Here is a 22,632-nt window from a genome sequence, read left to right on the forward strand (position 1 = left end):
CTCTCCTGAGAGCAGTCTTCTTCGGCTCTTACATGGTGCCACTCCTCCGAGACAAAACAACTTCATCTACAGTGCCTCGTTATGTGGAGTGCCTCTCAGAGGCAAGCTAAAAATGGCTCTAAACAAACTACCTTAGAACTCTCAGAATTCTCAGAAGAAAATGCCTGCAAGTGAGTTTTTTTGAATAAATAAATCCCCAGATAATCTACCTGCCAAAGTGCTACAAACTGCAGTCAACAACTTGATGTAGCTATTAAGCTGTCCTTTTAGACCTTTTTAGTGGTCCAACTAATGGCACTCGAGTGCCCTTTAACGTCAACAATAGTCCTAAATAAGCACATACTTCATCCTAGTGCTATCCTCATACTTCAGGAATTACTCTTCATAACCTACTGCCACTGTCTATAGAGCCAATCGATTGTCAGGCTAAGGATTTAACCCTTAGAAGTTGCATTTTTCATTGTTAATAACAAAAGCAAAAGATATTTTTGTTGTAATTGAAAACATCAGACCTCAAGCATTTTATATACAATGTAAATCAAATGTAAATGTAATTATGTGAGTAACTATGTAATGAATTATGCTTTTATATTTTAAAAACATAATGTGTATCAAATTTGTAGAAATGACACTAATAACTGAAGATGCACTAAAATGTCCAAAAATGCTGAAAGAGAAAAATGGCTAAAAATGTTCATGGGAAATCAGAAAGATTAAACAGGCCTCATTAAAGTGTTATGTCTCAGAAGATTACTTTTTTAACAAGTACTTTTAATGGTAATAAAAATGACAAATAGTGATTAAAAATGCGGTTTGTTCAAGCCATGTGAGCAGCAGCAGACCATTAGTGAAAATGCTGGAGCTATTTCACGATTTCTGAGAGACATTAGACAAGTGTTTAATCTTTGTTCATGGCAAGTATCAAGAAGGAGAACAGTTTGATACCACTTGAAAACACAACATCCCAGTCAATAAAGAATATTGCAAAACAAGAAAACCAGAAAGGAAAGTTCCTGCTAGCATGCCAACACCATCCGTTGCCTCGGTTCTTGAAACGATGAATTAATTCACAAATAACAGAGCCAAAGAATACTTAAAAAATCATTTGCCTTGGATCACTAACAGTTCTCAAGGACGCTGGACGTTTTGTGGCACATAATATAGTCTATATACTGTAATAGTTTCATTAATTATTTTATGTTAACTTTTTATTTATCGTCAGGTGTTTCCGGCCGAGTGTGTCCAAAATTTCAGTTTCGGTTTCGGCCAAAGGTTTTCATTTCAGTGCATCATTAATAATAACTAGACTTTAAGGATTAGGAGGGATTAGATGAGAATGGAAAATAGACTGAATTAATGCAAAGCAGAAATAATGTATTAATGTAGGAATAAAAATCATGAGAAAGGAGTGAGGGAGTGAGCAGGTGGTGTGTGGTGCCCCACCTGCCAGCACATGTGAGGCGATTTCCTCTCCAGGATATACTGGGTGAGAGGTGAGGGCTCCAGCTCATATTTATCGAAGGGCAGCTTGTCTATCACCATGGGTTCACAGTCGACACAGGAGAAGCGCACCACTGGGTGGGCAGAGCGAGGAGGCTAAAAAAGAGCAGACAGGGAGAGAGGCGAAAAGAAAGAGAATGTTATTTAAGAAAAACAATGTCAGATTGACAGTACAGTGCAGTGAGCCAGTTCTTGACATATTACAGGACCGGTGGGTAACAACCCATGTGTTGCAGGCACATGACAACACAAGCTGTTCATTCCCCAAGCAGGTCATGTCAATCCTGCCCTGTACCAAGCAGTATGGTTAAAAAGAGGAACAATAAAGAGATTTTTATAAAAACATAGTGCAATAGGAGACATACTGCCAAGCTGAGGCCAGGTGCCTGCTGTAAAACCTTAGCCAACTGGAAAATGAAAATGCCAAGGACAGACAGCTATTAAAGCAAGTTTAATTGAAATCAAATGCAAATTTCCGCTTCTGCTGCACACAGCCGCCAGCGCACCCAACACCCACGGCCCATTGTGCTGCTTCATATGCACGTCACAAGTACTGCAGCCATGACACTGGAGAATAAGGGAAGGAAGGGGGAGGAGGAAATGACCTCATGGCAAGAGGCGAGCAGTAAAGGACTAAAGCCGTTGAGTGAGAAGGCGAGGTCGGGGCACTGTCGCTGGCTCACGCAGCTGGCATTCGCGCTGTCAGGGCCCACACAACCAGGAGAAGCATGGCACCGAGCACTGCCTCTACAGCACAGTAAGAGAGGGCACACTCAAAGAACTGGCTTCAAACTTCTAGCTCCTACTACTCCCAATAAGTGTCAGAAATAATCAAGGGCAAAGGATAAAAATGCAATGATATTTTGCCCCTTAATACATGCAACAAAAATGCAGGGCCTAAAATGCATGTTGTAATGCATTAAATGTATTAACAGATTATAAATGTAATAAATCAATATGAATTCAGTTCAAAATGCAATATGTTGGGATGCACCGATATGGGAATTATGGGCCGATGCTGATAGTCGACATTTTTCATGTGCAGATCTGTCGATACATAAACATTTATAAAATGTAGAAACGAGGACTAAGTTTACCTGAATTAGCATTATGGAGAAATAAAACATCTACTTCTAAAAGGTATCACATGCAGTAAAATGGATAAAATCCAGATAATTTAGCACAGTAGCCCAGTGTCACCTACATATTCTGCTCTTCTGGAGTACAATAAATACATCATCAAATAATTTTGAAATAGCGATCCGACATCACTGTGCATTCCTATCCATGAATAAATGTGAATGAGCGTTACTATAGCACTAATAAAACAGGTGACAGTTTATACATTACTTCACCCCCGGGAAGCATTATTCTGAGTATTTCTCAATGTGCCCCAATTTGTGTATAAAATGTCCCTAATTTTCAGTTAGTGTAGATAAAAACTGCAATAAAGCATTATTTCACACCCTGAACAACACTAAAAAGAACGTGTTACTTCTCAAAGAAGATCTAGACTTCTTGGAGCATTACAAAGGTTATTTTGGAAATCCAGTGTTTTTTACCTTACAGTTTTACTTTTTGTATATATTGTGCTTCCTTATCAAACACCTCGTGCAAAAATTTGTGAACCATGAAGGAGTCATAGCACCTCTGTCATTTTATCATAGAACATAACTGTCCTTATTCAGGAAGAAGTTTGAAGGATTAGTAATTTTTGAGAATACATAGGCTTAAAGCAATTTTTCTGTTGTGAAGCCTTTATTAACTCATGGAGTAGCTTCGAATATTACATGCAGAAAGTAATAATTCATCCGCCAGAAAAGTAGGAACACTAAACAGAACCTTAATTTTGCAAACATAATTAGTAAAAAATTGAATGATGAAAAAATGATTGAAAGATTGCAGGTCAAAGAAAAAATACTGCATAAATAATAGTTATATAAATAATATTCGCAATAGATACTATTACAACGGACATAAAAGTATACTGTCTGCTAATTTAACCAGCTGTGGCCATTTATTAGTATGCAACTACTTGATTTAAAGTGAAATATACTTATTGTTGTATTTGTACCCAGCTAATATTTCAGCTCAGTTCAACTTCATTTTAGAATCAAACAGGTCAAACTTTAAAAAAGTATACCTAGAAAAGTAACTGGTGAACAGCTTAGAAATGTTGTTTTTGCTTAGTTTCACATGATGTGACCAGACTGGCCCTAAATGTGGAATGACCCATTTATAAACTGCCATGACAGTGTAAACTAACAATTAATTAGATTTTGATATTTTTGTTTGTCAGTTAAAACAAGTGGGGGTTCGCTAACAATTATAGAAATGCATTTATGGATTCATTTAACAGAGATCATAGTCTACTCTTAGCTTTGAAATATGAATCCATGATCTACTGAACTTCCCCCATGACCTCAACTACAATGAGCAAATATTTAGTTTCAGTCTAGGGTCATGATATGTCTAAATTAGGTGACCATGTGGTTAATGTTTTTCTCCAAGTGACAACAGACCTCTTGTTGACTACAGAGAGAAGCTGTCCTGTTTATGCCAAGGACTATTTGTCAAAGAAATATGTCGCTCTCCTGCACTAAATGAATTAGAGATTAACTGATCATTGCTGTCACGGTACTTGGCTGGCATGAAATGAAAAAATACATCCTGCTATAAACAAATCAGCTTCAAAACCATAACAGCAGTGATAGCTGTGTTAACAGTACATGAGAATTTAAAATAAGCCGTATGGAATTAGATGGCTCTTACAACTCACCAGGGTGGGGGAGTTCTGGTCAGGCCAGAAGGACTCAGGGATTGGCCAGTGGCCCACAGGGACACCGGTCTTGGGGTTCGGCCGCACGTAGATGAGCTTGTGGCAGCTGTGCCAAGGCTGAGGGCTGAAGGACGACAGCGGCCGCGCTGGATCCACCAGACCATCTGCATAGACAAGAGACCATTAAGAGAACAGCTTGGCAAAAATTCTAATTTACCCAATTTACCCCGTTCCAGATGTAGCCAAGGAGTCAAAACATGTTTCTTGTCAGAAGTTTGCTTTAGATTTGCACTAAAGCTGTAAGCTTATACTCCACAAATTAGAACCAGTCAAACATCATGCCTAAATCATCACATACTTGCTTCGAACTGTGTGAAGTTGTTAAAAGGGCATTACAACTAAAAATTAGGTAATTATGTTGTAATGCAATATTGCACTCCACAGCATTATCAGACAAAATTCATGATTTAGTATCATGTCCATCAGTGTTCTCTCACTACAATACCCAGCATGCATTACTCATTACTTCAGCCAATATTTGGAAATCTCTACAATGCACAAATCCTGTCTCCTAGCCACCAGAGTAGAAGTTGATAAATGTGTCTGTGGTGCTAGATGGCATTTCTGATAAAGCATTAAACTCAATAACCTCAAGTTTTTTATTTGTTAAAGGAATAATTCAGCCAGCTAGCAAAACAAATTTAAACAACACTCGTAGTCTTTCAAAATTTACTTCCACCTTTAAGATACATCATCAGCAGGAGGTCTTCCAAGTCTTTAAACCAGGATATATCACTCTAGAGACCAGTGCAGCACCGGCATAAGAGGCAAGTAGATATGTTGCAATAGTTTGTACTGATGGTTACATTCTTCATTTTGGTCAAAGGTGTCTCTTTAAAAATCTCCAATACACTTGCTTATTTGGTCTCTGGCACAGATATGTAAAAATAGACAGAAGGACACACACATTTCAGGATTCAGCATGATTGCTATTACTGTTTTTAACTATGCATATGCCTACCTTCACCTACAGGAGGTGGATCTGGACCAGTTTTCTCAAAATTAATAACAACTCCACTCAGGACCTTCTGCACAAGAGACTCCAGACACTGGTTGAGCATCCTTTGCGTCCTAACACAATACGACCGACCTGGAAGAAAACACAAGCAGAACATATATAGTTCATTATTGGTACCCAACATTATTCGTGTGTAAGAGGTCCTAAAACAAATGTCGATCAAAACAGCCTTTTCACACAATTGTGACGCTTTGAAAATGACTTGCTCTGCTGCCAGTGTAATCCACCATTCTCATATCCAATAATAACAAATACTGTTAGCAGACATCTGTTACAGGTTACGGGGGAATGGGCCTGAACTGATCTGAGGTCATGTGGAACCCCATAACATAGTGAACAGAGAAACACCAACTCAAGAACAACTTTTAGAGAAAAAAAATGCGCTTCTGATCCTTTCAGTAAAACAGTAAATGACAACATATCCCTTTATTTACTTCATCATGTAGAACATTAGCAGCAAAGATGCACACTAGGGGTGGGTGAATCAATGTTAAGGTATCATATTTCATTTTGAGGTTCGATCTTTACATAAAAAAATCAATAGTAAGTGCTTTTTAAGCTGTATCTAAATATCCATCTTTTTTTAGTAAACATGTTGTGGCTTTGCTGAGAAAGTGAAAAAAAACTTTACCTTCTACCCTCTCACACAGGCAGAGCCAGCCATATGAGATGGAGTGAATGCTCTACAATAGTATATCATATGAAGTCAGAGTATTCCACTCCACTAAACAGTCAGTTTTCACTGGAAAATTACAAAAACTGAACGTTTTTCATGCAGAACAACACTTGCTATCCATGCATTAATATTACTATTATTTGGTTCCAAAACACAATGCACATCCCTTTCTTTAAATAAGCCTATTGTAGTGAAAAGGAAAGTAACTCATAGTTATGATAAAGAAAACAAAAATACAGTACTGTGCAAAAGTCAGAGAGCACCCTTCATTCATTTATTTTCTAACCAAAATGGCCATTATGTACAAGTTCATTCATCAATTCATTTTTCAGAAGATATTTTTTAGAGACTATATATAGGATAATACACTCGCATAAGAAAGGAAAAAGCCACATAAAGTAAATGAAAAACCAGGAGTTTTCAACAAAAATGTCACTTCTAACAACCATGCAAGACATTGTAGACCACCAAAACTGCCACCATCAGATAAACAGCTTTCATATTTGAGAGAGCTGAGAAAATCAAGTTCCACTCTTGCTTCAGATCTAAAAAAAATACACAGGTGTTTCTGTCCATCCTTTCATTGAGAGAAGACAACTCAACTTTATGAGTCTGAAAGGATGTGTAGCTCTCAAGAAGCTGTTACTGAGAAAAAGAAAAAAAAATGTGCTAAACTAACATAGAAGCTGCCGGTGTTCTCAGAACAATGGACTGACCACAACAGCCCTGAAAGTGTGTGGTATTATTTGGATCATGAGGGTCAGCAAATGCAATTAACTTCTAAGACTGAACTTCGGAGGAGTGGAAAAATATCCCTGTCGTTTTCTCTTAAAAACTGCAAGCCATTCACCCAAATATAATAGAAGCTGTAATAAAGGCAAGAGTGGACACTAAATGCTGACAAAAGAATATTATATTTAGTTGTTGAGGCTTCTTGTAATTTTCTGTTGCTTTTTTTTCCCTTGTACTTGTACTTAATGGATATTCTGACTGGAATTTAAATAAATAACAGCTGAACTTTTGCACTGGATTGCAAAATGCATCCTACGTACATCTTAAAACAGAATAACACAGAAAATCAACACGCTTTACTTAAAGAGGAATGTCGATGAGAAATAGGAGCTAAATAACTGAAATTAGTAGGACCATTGGAAATGCTGGAATGCTACAATATCCAACATAAGCTAACCTTTCTAGAAACCTTGTCTCAGTGATTGAATACTGACTGGGCTGTCGAGGGCAGTACCCAGGGGACTCTGCCACAGGCCTGGGGGGCCTCACACCACAAGTCCTGGGGTGGTGCAAATGCTTAAGACAATCCACTGCAGATGTAAATATTAGATGAATGAGCAGCTTTTGCTTATGTACAATTGACAAAAGAAATTAAATAAATGAAGAAATGCTATCTATTTTCAGGCCAGTTTGTATGTTTTCCATTATTATTGACCCACGGGGTATCTTTGTTGCCATTCCAATGGCACGTTAGTGTTCACCCTTGCATGTGTGTATGATTTCTTCTGTTTTGCATTATGACTCAGTTTGGCTTGAAAGAAACAAATCTTACACAAAAGCTGTTGTGTTGAACAAAGGGGTATAAGTGCATTAATGGGGCCCCTTTTTGTTCACAAAAAAATAAACACATTTCCTGTGTTGTCTAAAAATGGGTATAAACAAGAACATGAAGCACTGTTTAATCTCACTTTCATTCTTTATTATGCATCCCTTTAAGTGTGAGGGACCTCCAAAGAGTCACGTGCCTACAGGGGTCTCGCAAGACCATGTTCCGTCCCTGCCTAGCCTTTGTATTTATTTCCCATACCCTTTTGAGTTAACCGTGCCTCTTACCTCCAGTCACCTCGCACATCTGGGTGATGGCGGACTCGTCGCTGGGCACGCTGCCGAGCTGCTCGCTGTCGGGCACGGCGGCTCCAGGCAGCCGCAGCACCAGAGCGAAGAGCCGCTGGTCCCAGCGGAACGGCTCCTTGGTCAGCTCACTGCCCGGCAGCGGAGAGTTGAGTGGCAGGTGGAGCTGAAAGTCGGGGAAACGGGAGCAGGAGAAGTGAGAAAGAGGCGCCTGAGGCAAGGTTAACTGTTTTTTCAGAGTGAAGTCTGAAGGCACAGAGCCCGAGTGAGAGCCCTACTGTTCCTCACCTCATCCGGCACTCCGGAGCTGTGCGTTAGCTTGTTCCCGTCAGTTATGGTGATGATGACTGACGGCTCCAGGAAAAAAGGGTTCCGACCCTGCAAAGAAAGAAAAAAGCTCTCTTGCAGTGCTTTCCTGGAACTTAACAATCACTCTTTTAGTGCGAGGGTTCAACATTATTTACTTAAAGCATAAAACAGACAAATACACTTTATTCTGATAGCCTGAATGAGCCTTTTATGAAGTAACCGGAGCTTTTTCTGGGAGACCGCTATAGTACACTGAAAATAGACACTGTTGAATGAAACACAGTGATATATATTGAATGTGTTGTATTTTCTCCATCCATACTGTAGGGGTCAGCACTTAGTCTCGGACTTACTCAGAAGCCAGTGTTGGGGGATTAGCATGCTGCTTGAGCATTACATTATTTTTATTTTCTATCTGCATTTAGAAGAGGATACGACTAGGTAATAAAGAGTTATAAAGTATTAAAAATGCTTATATTTCAGGAGTAAATAACATACACTAAGATGAATGAACAAATGCATATTCCCCAAGGTATTAAAGAGTGCAAATCTTACATTCTTCTTGTATGCCAAACACATGTCTGCTTATGACGTGTTTTTATGTCCTAATTCATTTAAGCATGACTATTTTCCAACCTCTCTTTATCCTTAGAATTAAACAGGCTGTTTTGTTACTGTGCCTTTAAGACTGATATATGTACGCTCTCTATTCTCACTCATTGCCCTGTATTGTGCTTTGTTCAAAAAGCAGCCCAGGCTGAAACCCTCTCTATAACTTCAGCGTGAATGGGCGGGCTAAGCTGCTGTAGACTGAACAGGTCAGTATTTATAAATGTGTTGGTTTTTGCGATATCACAAAAGCAGCTTGGTTTTCATTTATGCACTGCATGGACTGAGGAATTAAAGGTACATTTTATCTTTAATAATGTTGACATACTACATCAAACTCTTAACATGATATCAGCCCTTTAAACTGTTTTCCTTTTTCTGTTTTGAGCTCTTTGGCTCGGTCATTTATTTTCTGATTCTGTAGATTAATAACGGTGTCATTAATACCTGGCCATAGTTGTCGATGCCTGAGACCAATCTGTTGAGATTGAGCAGGTCGAAGGCTGCTCGGAGAGCGTTACCCAGAGTGGTCAGTCCAGACGCCTGCAGGTTCTTCAGTTCGCTCATGAACGTGGCATGGTTTTCTTTCCAGCCAGCCTAGGATTCAAACATACACATACAAGGTGAGAAAGGTGTCACACGACACTACAAGCCTTGCAAGAGCAGACAGGGAGAGCAGCAGGTCACGCTGCACTGCGGTGAAGACATAAACATATGCAGCCTCGCACGCGATATCAGATGGCATTTACTACAAAACATGATCAAAGCTTACACAGAGCAGCCCAGACTAATGAAGCCAGCTGCCTGTGGAGGGAAGTTTTGCATATGGACAAAGCCACTGAATTCTCATTCTTGCAAATCAACAGTGGCTGCTCTCGCTGTTTCCTCCAGCGAGGTCAAGTGCCTCAGTGTTACAGCATTATGCTTAATCTACAGACAACCTGCAGGCTTAGCAAGCGCATAGTAAGCACTACTGTGCTGCTTAAATGTGTGTGAGAGAATGAGCGAGCGAGGGAGAGAAAGGGAGGGGATGAACAGAGAGTGGACAGGATCCGGTGAGACAGAAAGGATAAGCTGTGCTGTGTGTGTGTGTGTGTGTGTGTGTGTGTGTGTGTGTGTGTGTGCGTGTGTGTGTGTGTGTATGTGTGAAGCGCATCTGTATGTAAGTATGTGTAGGCAGCCTAGAGTTCAGTGATAGAGTGTGGAGAAACAGCCCATGATCTGATTTGTTCTCCTTCTCTCCAAAATCATTTTGGGGTTGCTGAGTTTCTGTCCCTGACCCACATTAGTCCTTATAACAGCACAGCACAGCCATTACTGTACTGTTCACTAAAAAGGACAAAATGGACATCATACATTCATTTGCCAAAAAGACAAGTGGTTAATGGCTCATAAGATCAGTATAAGGCCGTCTCTCGCAAAAACTGAAAAACTGAATTATTCATTCAGAGGAAATCAGCACATTATATGTAAATGTGCGGGTATGGTAAGTTCCCCCCGAGGCCGGCCTATTTAACAGGTCAGATCCTAAAGTGGTTCAGCTTGAGACAGCTCAGCACTATCACACTGTGCATGTGGGTGGTTCCCAAAAGAACACACACTTGACATTTTGGGGCCTAAGGCCTCCCCTGTGTCTGTGCATGAAATCAAATAAAACAAAACGGAAACCCTGTATGTCTCTCCAGTGGCACTCAGGCACTGGAGTAACAAAGTAATCCTATAAACCTCAGTTTCAAAATTTGGGACAACATGCAAAATGCTAATAAAAGCAGAAAGCACTGATTAGTAAGTTCTGTTTGACCTCTATTAAATTGAAAAAGTACAAAAACATGATATTCAATGTTTTCATTATGAACTTTTGTAAATACACACTCATTTCAAATTTGATGCCTGCAACAAATTCCAAAAAAATCCTTTTAATAACACTTAATCCTTTGGAGGCTGAAAATGCCGTTGTCAAACTGAAAAAAGCATGGACATCTCTGAAAAAGACGTTGTGTTGTGAGAAAGCAGTGCATGTTGCTCCACAATATGTATGTATGTTTGAGCATTAATGGTGCCTTCACAGATGTGCAAGTTACCCATGCCGTGGGCACTAATACCGCCACGCCCCCACCCCCCAAAACCATGACCGACCCTGACTTTTAAACTTTACGCTGGTAACAATGTTTTCTTCTTATTTGTCCCGGAGAACACAATGTCCATTATTTCCATAAACAATGGGAAAGGTTGGCTCGTTAGACCACAATATATAGCTCTGCTGTGCATCAGTCCATTTCAGATGAGCTGACATATGGTTTCTGCTGTGCGTAGTACAGTACTAACTTGCATTTGCGGATACAGAGACGGACACCAGTTTGTCAGAGTATTGACAAGCCCATGTGGTGGTGTTAATCACGGAAGCATGCCAAGGGCATTCAGTTGTGGTTTTCTGCCTTGCCCTTTATGCACAGAGATTTCTCTGGATTCCCTGAATCTTTTGATAATAGCAAGCACCACAAAGAGTGAAATACCTCAAATCCTTGCAATCGCTTGTTGAGGAACATTCATTTTAAACTGTTGGAATATTCACTGACACATTTTTGACAAAGTGGCCAGTCTTGACCCATCCATGCTCATGAAGGACAAGGCCTTTCCTGGCTGGTCATTTTAGACCCATCAGCATGACCCCATCACATGTTTAAGATGTTTTTTGAACATTTTACAATGTTTAAATTGCCCGGTCCCAACTGTTTTGGAATGTGTTGCAGGCATCAATTTTGGAATGAGCATAAAAAGAATATTTAAAATGATAAGGTTTCCTGTTTTTGTACTTTTTTGTATAAATACACGTCAAATTGGATACACTAATCACTGCCTTCCGTTTTTCTTTTGCATTCCACATTGCATTTCATCCATCCTTACTCATTTTCCTCTGCATTAACAGCTTATCACCTCTGTAGAAGTGTGACTGCAATCAGAGTCTATTCTTTAATGATTGCTGTCTCCACTGAGAAAGAGGGGAAACAGAGAGGTGAAAAGACTCCCAAACAAAGGAGTCAAGAGAAGGTTACAAAGTACTGCGGTGACAATTAGTCTTTGACTTTACAGCACCTGCAGTTGTTGTTTTAATGCCTCGTAATGTGTTTTATGTCAAATACACTACAGTAAAAACAGGCAGGGCTGCTGTTCTCAGAAAGCCCTAAATTAGTCTAAATGTTCATTCCCAGGAATATGGTGTATAATTGTGTATAAGACCTGTATGGATCAAGAAATAAAACAATATAGCATATCAGCCCATGGATGTATTTTATGATGGAGTAAAGCAAAGCGCAATTTGATTACCCCTGATCAATAGAAAAAGCAGAGCACTGCCTGCAGTTAGTTCATTTAGTTTCTTTCAGAGAGAAACAGGAAGAGATGCAGTGCCAGTAAAACCCAATCTAACTGTGACTCTGTCTTCCTTATCCAAACGCAGGACAGGTGGCCAGAACAAACGAGCTGCACCACACAAACTGACAGATAAGGACTTGTTCCCTGTAAAGCTGCAGTTATGAGGAAGCCTCCCAGCCGTATAAATACAACTCCGCCGATGGAGGAGTAGGAATTGTCCTGGCAGATCAGGGCACGTGACGACCCGGAGTGGACATGGCTGAAGCACGCGGGTTAAGCACTCCTGAGAGAAACCGTCCGTATGGCAGCGTCGCTTCAGGATCAGGTTACTTTGGCCTTTCCTTAATCTCTACTGTAATATCCAAATAGGCCGAACTGGTCACAGATCAGTAGTTTGGCTGAGCAGAGTGGAGGATTAACACACAGCTTGACGACTATACTAAATGTGATTTTTAGATTAACAACATACACACATATTGTCACTGTTGTTAAAAAAACCTTACATCTCCAGAATGGAAATCATAGCCTCCTCATTCCAAATGTCCAGTTTATTGAACATATTTTTCCCAGGTATTCTAACACTATAGAAGCAGTTACATCTCCACATTCATTTTTATGTGTTTTTATAGAACTCAGTCTTTGTATTGGTTGATCATTAAATATTCTTTTTTTCAAAAATTTTCTTTTTTTATCGTCATAAACGAAAACCAATATGATAGCTAGTGAGATAGATACTCACCGCCTCAATGATCAAAAGAAACTCTGTTTCTGAATTATCCTGTATTTATTTAAAAAATGTTTTTGTATGTATGTCCTTCTAGAAGGTCCCTCTTGTGAAACATAAAAAGGTAACATATTTATTTCTATACACACAAATTTTTGATAGAATTTTTTTTAAAGTCCAGTAATCTGGTCATTTGAACTATGCTTTCATTAGAATAACAGTTATACATTACAAAATGCATCTTCCAAGATTTTTGTTTATTTTGTTAAAAGTCATATCTTCTGTTTATTTAGGAGTGGCAGTCGGTGATGTTCTATGAATTTGGGGATAATATCGGTTTTTTTAGTAATTTCAGTATTTTTGACTACACGTAAATACTAGACAGCACTATTAGGCAGATAAAATCTGCAAAATTTCGAAAAATGATCATAATTATTATCATCAGGATAGCAGACTATTATGTACATCTCTCAGTTGTCCTATTTTAATTTATGCTGTCTTTACTGGGTTAATGTTGCCTGTCATGGGTAGATGCATGCTTTATGAGAAAGTGTTGCATTGGTTATTGGGGTTATGCAATAACTAATTTCTACAGTCATTGGGTTTATGTATACCTGTATACTAATTTATGTGTGTGTTATCCTACTATTGTTTTTATTTGATTGAAAAAAATATTGGATTTATAGCTGTGACATGCCCAACACTGCGCTTAGTGTGCTGCCATTGTGGTGCTGCATAAGTCTTGTGTAACTGCTGTGTAACTGATGTCATAAAGTCCCTGATCACCCAAAAAAGGCAGCAAGGTGGGGATCAAACCAAATATTTGTGCTCATGGGCCGATGACTTGATGACCCAAGCCTGCATAAACACATGCATGTAGTGTGAAATGCAGTAATGTAAATTAGTAATTTAATGTAATGTGATGTGGACGTTTGCAACCAGCAAATAACAATACATACTCATTATAATAAAATAATGAATAATAATGAAAGGAGTAATGTAATGTATGAATGTAGAAACTTTTACTTTATAAGAAGCCATTTCATCTAACACCACTAAGTTTAAATGAATTTATTGCTAACGTTTGTTAGCATCTTAATGAGTTTTACTTATGTGAAAGCCAAGCTATCACTGCTGTACTTACCCAGCCTTGACTTTCTCAGACTGGTTTTACTACTAGTTCTAACTGTCCTAGCTGATATGTAGATATTGTAAGTTTGTAACAGACATTCATATAAGTTTTTTTATTTTGTATGTTGCCATTTTTGTTTTATTAATTCATTTTTAAATCTAAAGCCTAACTCTAAAATGTTACTGAATGAGCCTATTAGCTACAGAGGCAGTGGTTAAACAAAACCACCATCTTACGTAGGGTCATGTTTCCTGTGGTTTTGGACTAGTTAGTGTATGCAGATGCATGTGCATAGTGAGATCATGCTTATTTCCTTCTCCAAGCCAGGCTGTGCAAAACTATCATATTTTATTTAACAGGAGGGGAAACATACAGCCTATCCAAAAATCTGACTATGATGTTTAGTCAATTGATTTAAGAGAGAATCATAATGCAATTAAGAACTGATTATTTTTCCCACCCCAGTATATGTAATGTTACTATGAAAAAAAAAAGTTTCTCAGTTTTTTTATTTTTATTTTTGTAAATATAGTAGCTGCTCTTTACATTGTGTGAAACTTTTATGATGACAGGACCTATAGAAACGATCCAAAATTTAAAAAAAAAAATAAAAAAATTATATATATTAACTTACATTGTAAGTTAAGTCTTTACCTTTTTTTTATTATTTTCGACAGCGACAATATGCCAAATGTGAACAAAATACAACAAAGAGAGACACAGAGTTATAGCACACTAATAAGCAGTCCACACATCTGTATTTCTGGAAATTCAAGGCAGAAACATGTCAGCAGCCTGCTGGGTGGTGCTTGTCATGTGCAGAGAGATAAAGATGAGGCAAGAGTTAAAGCTGTCATTTGGACGTAATAAGCACTCGCTGACCAGGCAAAGAGCCAATCACCGGCAGGGTCGGCTCTCACGACAAGTTTGAGCACCTTTGCATCTGGGGCTTTTCACATGAGAATAAGGTCACGACCTCTCCACATTACAAGACTTTTCCCAGCATTCCCTGCCCTCACTGATTAGCTGCTGCTTGGATGGCGACCACTTGGAGAAACCACATGACAAGTGCTGAGAATGTGTCCAAACTTACACTTACAACTCGCAGGAATTACACCAGAATCAAGTCAGAGGAGAAGCGCTATTAATATGAATTAGTGCTCAGTTGTTTGGCCTACCTGTCTGGCATGCTGAAAACAAAAAACCTCCTCCTCCACTGGCTTGATTCAGAGCAAGACATGAGGCAGTGTGGATGGTAAACATTCCAGGCGATAAGGCCACTTTGGTTATGTGCTGAATACTTGTGAGCACTCGAAATTTGAAAGAAAAAAAAAACCTGTAGATGTCTTTAACCTACAGAGGTCTGGTCACCTGATAGAGCTGATAAAAATCACTTCAAAGTCAATGGCTTTCTCCCATCCAAGCAGTTTTTCACAGTATCACACACTAAAACAGCAGATATTTTGCATACATGTGCACCTTCCATGTACCAGTACACAGCTGAAGTCCAACATAAGCCTGCAAATGTCTGACTCATTTGTAAGTAGTGAAGTTACCTCTACAAACATAAACTGATCGCCAAGGCGCATGCCAAGAAAAGAGTTCTATGGCAGAATATTGTATGATTAGAAAAAAATACTTCACAAAGTGGGCAGGGCTAAGAATAATGTTGTGCTTGTCCAGGAATGAGACTACAAGTGAAGCAAACATTCAGGAGAAGAGAGCTTTGTCAGGGCCGGAGGCTTACTGGAACTCTTCACTGATTAGCTGCTGAAAATCTCATGAATAATTGACAGGAAATAAAAAAGCCACTCTCTCAGACACAGTAGCCAGATTCTATCTTGCTCCGCTGGCTCTTACACAGTGTATTGTTGTTGAGAACTGGGTTAGCGTGGTGGCTAATTCAGACAGGGTAAAGCTTGGTTGAGAAGAGTGTTTTTAAACAGGTGGGAGGGACAAGCTGGCCATGAATAGCACACACAGAGCTTAGTGCTTATGTAAGTGAGCTGTTGCATCTTATAACGCGTAGTAGTAATCTGAAACGGACAGCTTTGAAGAATACAAACAATGCACAGTAATTGCTGGTTGCAAATGTCTGTTCTCAAACTGAAAAGGCGCAACAGAGAATGTTGAGATTTGTATATGGAGCTAGGTATGAAAGGGGATACAGTTTTGCCATAATAGGGGCCTGGCCTAAATATTGCAGTACAGTACTCTATAAGGTCGAGGGGCACTTGAAAGGCAGCTTCAGACTTTCTAAGATAAGCCAGGAAAAGACTGCATGAGGAGTACGGGTAGAAAAGCCCCCAAGAGAGTGCCTGGCCAACTGCCAGACAGAAAACATTAATGAACTGCCTGGGAATGAAGCCACTCTCACTGTCAATGTCAAACAGCAAATAAAGAACACAATCACACATGCAGCAGCATGTCACATCTACAGGTCTTAACAACAGTCCAGCAATCATGGACACAGCAAAGCAGAACATTTAGTTACTGTGTAAGTGAATGAAAAACATGCTTCCACACTGAATGTACGTCATAAGTCTCAGATGGCAATAAACGTCATAAATTTGCACAGAATGTGAGAGAAGTTTGAGGTCTGGCACGTCCTTCTTAAGCAGGTGATGCAATAGCAGTAAAAAGGGAAGCAGACAAACACAGCAAGCGCTCACCATGTGCTTATGTCTCACTAGTATCCAGTGCAATGCAGAGTTCTCTGACCTAATTATTTTATATATATATATATATATATATATATATATATATATATGTATATATATATAAAACAATAAACTATATATATATATATATATATATATATATATATATATATATATATATATATATATATGTATATATATATATACACTATTTACTACTATTTACTATATATGTATATACCACAAATGACAAATGGTGGGATACTATTAGAGGGATATGGACCACCAATGTATAGAACGGTTCATACTGGTATTAAGTGTTAGGGTATGTATGGTCACTTGTGCTTACCCTCACCTTGCCCTTGTTAATGTTCCTATACCACCAAGATCTTTGCTCACCAAGCTAGATCTCAAGCTACATATTTAATTCATGTTAGAGGTTCAGTTTGCTTGGTGAAATGCCAACAGATTCCAGCTTCAGGAGTAAACAAAGAGGGCATGAGGGAAAATGATCATCTGTCAGAATCTCATTATTGTGCAGGTATACTGCAGTGTGAACTTTTCCTGCTCCCTCAGGCTGTCTGTGTAAGCAATGTAAATCATGTCACTTCAGTTGAAGCCAATTTTGTCGTCTGCTTTCAAGGGATTATATATGGGAAACTGTCTCAAAAATGGGAGGGTGGTTCATGTACTGAAATGGTGGAGAGGGCGGGAAATTGATGGTTATTAAAAACAGGGCATCGACTGTGACAATCTTTCATGAAGGAATATGTGAAAAAAAAGAAAGAAAAAGCAACTTATGAGAATAAAAACAATGTCCTAAGTGCAAATGCACTCTCATTTTCTTACTGATGGCTTTTCACAAATCAAATCAGTTTGATTTGTTTAGTCTTTATTGACCAATGAGAGCGCGCAGAGGTCAGCCCCAGCGCGCTGCAGGAGGAGGGGCTTGACGGAGCTGACAGGCCGCTTGTCCAATCAGAGCCGAGCTGGCCCTCCACCGCGTCACGCGCTACGTCACGGTAGATAATAAATCTCTCCGCCTCCATCTCAGCGCCCGAGAGCTCCCAACACAAAAGCAAAATGTCCGCCATGTTCAGAGGCTGCGCTGCTCCGGGTCTGCGGATATTTTAACAAAAATGAGCCGTTTTTCCTTCACCGGGAAGCCGACTGACCCGATGCTACGAGACCAAAGGGACAGTAGAGTCTCACTGTCAGAAAAAACATCTACGCTCGAGCCACATACAAACCATTTGTAGCAGTATTTATTTACCTTTACTCCGTATGGTGGATCATCAAATGTAACTAGCATGTACCTGTCGCCTCTACTAGCCGGGTCTCGGGCACGCAGCTGTTAAAGAAAACGAAACAATACACGTTAGTTTCGACCGATCTTGTCACAGGGATCCTCAACTCCCAACAAGGCACAACAGTAAGCGGTAAAAGTCGGGGTTAAAATTGTGCTTTACCTTCATAAAGATCTCAACCGCGCCTTTAGCAATGTCCAGATACGTCGTACCCAAATAAGTGCGCTGATTCATAGAAGCGGACGTGTCTATCAGGAAAAGTAAAATAGGCATTTTGAGATGTGTAGATATATAGCTAGATGGTTACTAAAATACCTAGGATCGGCATATGACCGGCCTGGGCATGCATATATGTGTGTTATATTTTTTTGTTATAATCGGACCCCCCCCTCCCCTCAAAAGAGGGTCGTACTGCCACCCTTGGCCGCCGCCGCCTGCTTGCCTCTCTCTAGCTGTCTTTTCTGAGCTCTGCTGGCGCTCCCGCTGCTGGAACTTCTCTTCCGAACGGAGCGAAACGCCTTCGCCCCGCCCCCTCCGCGCCATTGGCCGAGCCTGCCCAGGCTGGACACGCCCACCCAAGCGCATGAATATGCAATAAGGCCGCCGCGCGCTACTCGCCCGCCCCGGACTCTCCTCAGGTCTCGGCGTGAACGGGCCGGGCAGTTCGGGATTAAAAGCGCTCGTTCTCGCACTACGACGCTGCTCGGACACGCTTTAGTTCATGTTTGTCACACATGCGCGTGTTTGGGTCGTTTCGTAGGTGATTTATGAGTGCGCTTCTGATAAGTATTTTTTTAGATCGTAACAACGACCCCTCCTCCTTCTCCTCCTTCTCCTCAGTACTTGTCTGGGTGTCTTGATGGGGGTGGGGAATTGGTTCTCTGTTCGATTTTTATAATTGAGCCTACCCCTCTGAACCTTTCCCTCCTCTTGTTTATCTCCTCAACGCGATCATAGCAAAGCGCCATGTTCACGTAACGAACAGCAGCGTATGATCGCCTTAAGAGGTGGGAAAACGCGCTACTGCTTCAAGGCTCGTCTCGAATACTATGGGGCTCGTGCGCGCACATGCCCTTAGGTTCTGTGAATGTCACAAAGAGACGGTGAGGGGGCCAAGCACATTTCTGCAACACTGAAATAATGCGGTCTCATACAGCTTCCATGTGTATTTACATGAGGCATAAGAATTTTATGGCAAGTTTGGCTTCTTAGCAGATTAGTTCCTATGGGTGTTATTGACACGGTAGCCTGTGTTATTTAAAGCCCCAACAGTACTAATATCTGCTTTATGAGCTGTCATGTATACTCTGGGTAACGTTTAAACTTTTTTCTGGCCTAGGATTGTTCCTCAAAACATTCACTTAGTTTACAAAAACCCCACCCTTGGCCAGGCCACACGTGGGCGAAAATGTCAACTGAGTCTTTGTGTTTAACTTTGAACTTTGTTTAAATTTTAAATTCAAACTAAACCAATCATCACCACCAAAGTTATCCCATGTGCCCATTCACCCACTAAAACAGTGCACAATAAGTTAATGTTTCAGTAGTTACACACTCTGTATGTGCTTATACGTATTATTGTATATATTACTGTCTCACTCTTGAATAACTCTAAATGTAAAACGAATGTGATGCACTAGTATGTGTCCAGAAGTTTGTAGACACCTGTTCATTTTTCCTCCAAAATCATGGGGAGTTCATCACCCGTCCTCCCACACACACACACACTCACCAGCTTCTGCTATTCTGGGAAGGCTTTCGTTGCTGTGAGGGTTAGATTGCATTCAGCCTGAAGAGCATTAGTGAGGTCAGGTATTTATGTTGGATGATTAGTTCTGAATCACTCCAGCTCAATCCCAAAGGTACTGGATGGAGTGCTATCACTCCAGAGAACACAGTTTTACTACTTCGCAGTGCAATGCTGGAGAGTTTATACCTCTCTAGCTGACGTTGGCATTGGTCATGGTGATCTTAGGCTTATGTGCGGCTGCTCCAGGTCTTATTCTGTTGGTCAGTGCTTTTCTATGAACATTATACAAGCTGTGTGTGCGGAATTGAACACCGGTGTCAGCAATGTAAACACCTTAAAGTAGCTGTTGACAAAACAATAGTAAGATTACGCCACATTAATGATAACACAGGTTAACATAAACCCAACAACCAATGCAACACTTCCTTATAAAGCATGCATCCACTCTTGACAAGCAATATTTACCCAGTAAAGCTAACATAAAATTGGCCAGCTGAGAGATGTACATAAAGACAGGAAAAAGCAGCAAACTTTAAAACCCAAACCATCAAGTATCCCAGCTATAATGTGTGTAAAATGTATAATGTTTGCAGATCACTGCCAACAAGGATGTTTCAACTTTTACCTTTAACTCAGGTGACATTTTATATTTGGCATTGGAAATGGGCATATTTTTATTTCTGCTCTGCTGCTACTAAAGATACATGTTTTTCTTTGGACAGTGATTAAATTTATGTATAAATGGAAACGTATATAAAAAATATACTGTCTTTGAAAGAAACACCATCAATGCTTGTTTATTAACCAGTTTAAAATCCACATGGTATGTAAAGACATACTCTAAATAAGACTGACTTCTTTATAAACACATAAAAAAAGTTTTTTGCTAAAGTCTAAGGCTGATAAATCAATGAGATGAGCCAAGCAACATTTACCCAATAAAGAACCCAAACCATCAAGCATCCTAGCTATAGTGTACTGCCTCGGCAGGCATGAATTTTTTTTTCATTTATATCTTACCTCTGATGGCAGTTTGCAGATCACAGCCAATCTCAGAGTTACTAAACTCCTTTGGGAATGATGGCATGCATTTTGGGTCACATTACATACATGCCATTAACTGAAATCATGTAGCTACCCACTTTATAGTCAAATTTGCAAGATTTTGTTACTAGAATAAAGCAAATTGTTTGCTTAGTTCATAACATGGTAGTAGGATTATGGGAGCAGCAGTGGACCAAAGCAGGCCATGAGAGCCAAAATAATGCTGAGAATTTTGTAATTTGTAATTTGTAAATAAGTGAATTTTTAATGAAAAAAATTGACAGAAGAATTACATGAAAAAACTGCCAACCAGTAACAGCACGGAACAACGTAAATAAAATAACAACAGCAGAGTTTTTTTGCTACGTTGTATACATATGTGTATTCTAAATGTATTCTTAATATGTTATTTTTTATGTATTGTAACAGAATACATCACTGAATACATTTAGGACAGTGTGTTCAGTACTCAGACGTCACAATTTTTTTTTTACAAAATATTCTTCCCAACCTTGTAAATATCCTAGCACTTTGTTCATGACACCAATAAAATAAAAATCTAAACAGTTTTATTATGAGACACATTATCTTTGTGGAGGGAAGTGACCTCTTGTTTTTGAAGTCTGCCTGAGTGATATGTTGACTCTATTTAGCGTGGAAGGGAATTGCCATCAAAAGAGGAAGTAGTACTGTACATTTTTATATTTCCTTCTGTTTAACTGTGTATTCTTGTCTCTCTGTGTATTTGTGACCATTTATTAAGATGCTACTAATCGTTAGTGCAGGGTAGTTGACTCCTTCGAAGGGAATTCCACCAATTTTTCAAAACCTCTGCATACTTTAATTCTCAAGATGTAACAAAGTGGTTTGGTCTGAAATACTTAATTATGGAGAAACTTACTGACTTATTACTTTACAGTGGTGGTAGGAACCAAAAGTTGCAGTGTTCACAGTGCAAATATAAGGATTTTATTTACGATCCAAAACCACCAGTGAACCTACATTAGTCTTTCTAGTATTTTAAAGTAAAATGATGAAAAAAGAGCTAAATCTGGAGAACACAAGTTTTATTGGGGACTATTTTGCCTCACAATGCCATGTGTGTATCGTTCTGCCATTAATGTATTTTAAGAAAAAAAAATTAAGCCAAAAGACTGTCACAAAGCTATCAAAAAACAATATCTAAGACATCACCCTGCTGGGAAAAAAAACAGCACAGACCAGCAAATATTTCATGCTGATCACATGCCACAGCATTGTCATGCTTGTTGACCAGCATACCAGTATCAAAACACAATATATGCTGGTTTTGATGCTGACCAGCATATCAGTTTCCATTGCTGCTATCCAGCATACCAGCATCCAAAACACAACATACGCTGGTTTTGCTGGTGACCAGTCTAAGCTGGTTTTTCTAGCAGGGCAGTAGTGTATACATAACCATTTCTTGTAATACATTTCTTTGAGGGAGCTTTTAGAGCAGAGGTGCCCAGTCCTGGTCCTGGAGATCTACCACTCTGGAGAGTTCAGATCCAACACACCTGGCTGTAATACACAGATGCCCCTGAAGGCCTTTATTACCTGGATCAGGTGTGTTTGATAAGGCCTGGAGCTAACTGTGCAGGGTGGTAGATCTCCAGGACCAGGACTGGGCACCCCTGTTTTAGATGCAGTGAACTCTTCAGACATCTGGTTCCTACCAGAACTGTTGTGAACATTTCTGACTTGTCAAGTTTCTCCACAGCAAAGAATTTCACACCAACCCACTCTGGATGACTCTGTTTACATCTCAACGATTGACTTATGCAGAGGTTTTGAAAAATCGGTGA

General features: G+C 39.6%; 1 protein-coding gene across 1 annotated transcript in view; it reads right to left on the reverse strand.

Annotated features, from left to right (window-relative positions):
* ints6l (integrator complex subunit 6 like) overlaps positions 1-18,477 on the reverse strand; it is a 28,598-nt gene extending 10,121 nt beyond the window's left edge. Inside the window, exons 1-8 of the mRNA XM_036569123.1 lie at positions 18,172-18,477; positions 17,976-18,053; positions 9,262-9,411; positions 8,185-8,274; positions 7,879-8,062; positions 5,301-5,429; positions 4,280-4,443; positions 1,444-1,596 (exon numbers count right to left, since the gene is read on the reverse strand). Coding sequence (XP_036425016.1) covers positions 1,444-1,596; positions 4,280-4,443; positions 5,301-5,429; positions 7,879-8,062; positions 8,185-8,274; positions 9,262-9,411; positions 17,976-18,053; positions 18,172-18,282 — 1,059 coding nt within the window. The 5' untranslated portion in view covers positions 18,283-18,477. The remainder of the gene's footprint in view (positions 1-1,443; positions 1,597-4,279; positions 4,444-5,300; positions 5,430-7,878; positions 8,063-8,184; positions 8,275-9,261; positions 9,412-17,975; positions 18,054-18,171) is intronic.
* Positions 18,478-22,632: the final 4,155 nt, after the last annotated feature.

The sequence above is a fragment of the Colossoma macropomum genome, unplaced genomic scaffold (assembly GCF_904425465.1).
Source record: "Colossoma macropomum unplaced genomic scaffold, Colossoma_macropomum, whole genome shotgun sequence".
Lineage (NCBI taxonomy): Eukaryota > Metazoa > Chordata > Actinopteri > Characiformes > Serrasalmidae > Colossoma > Colossoma macropomum.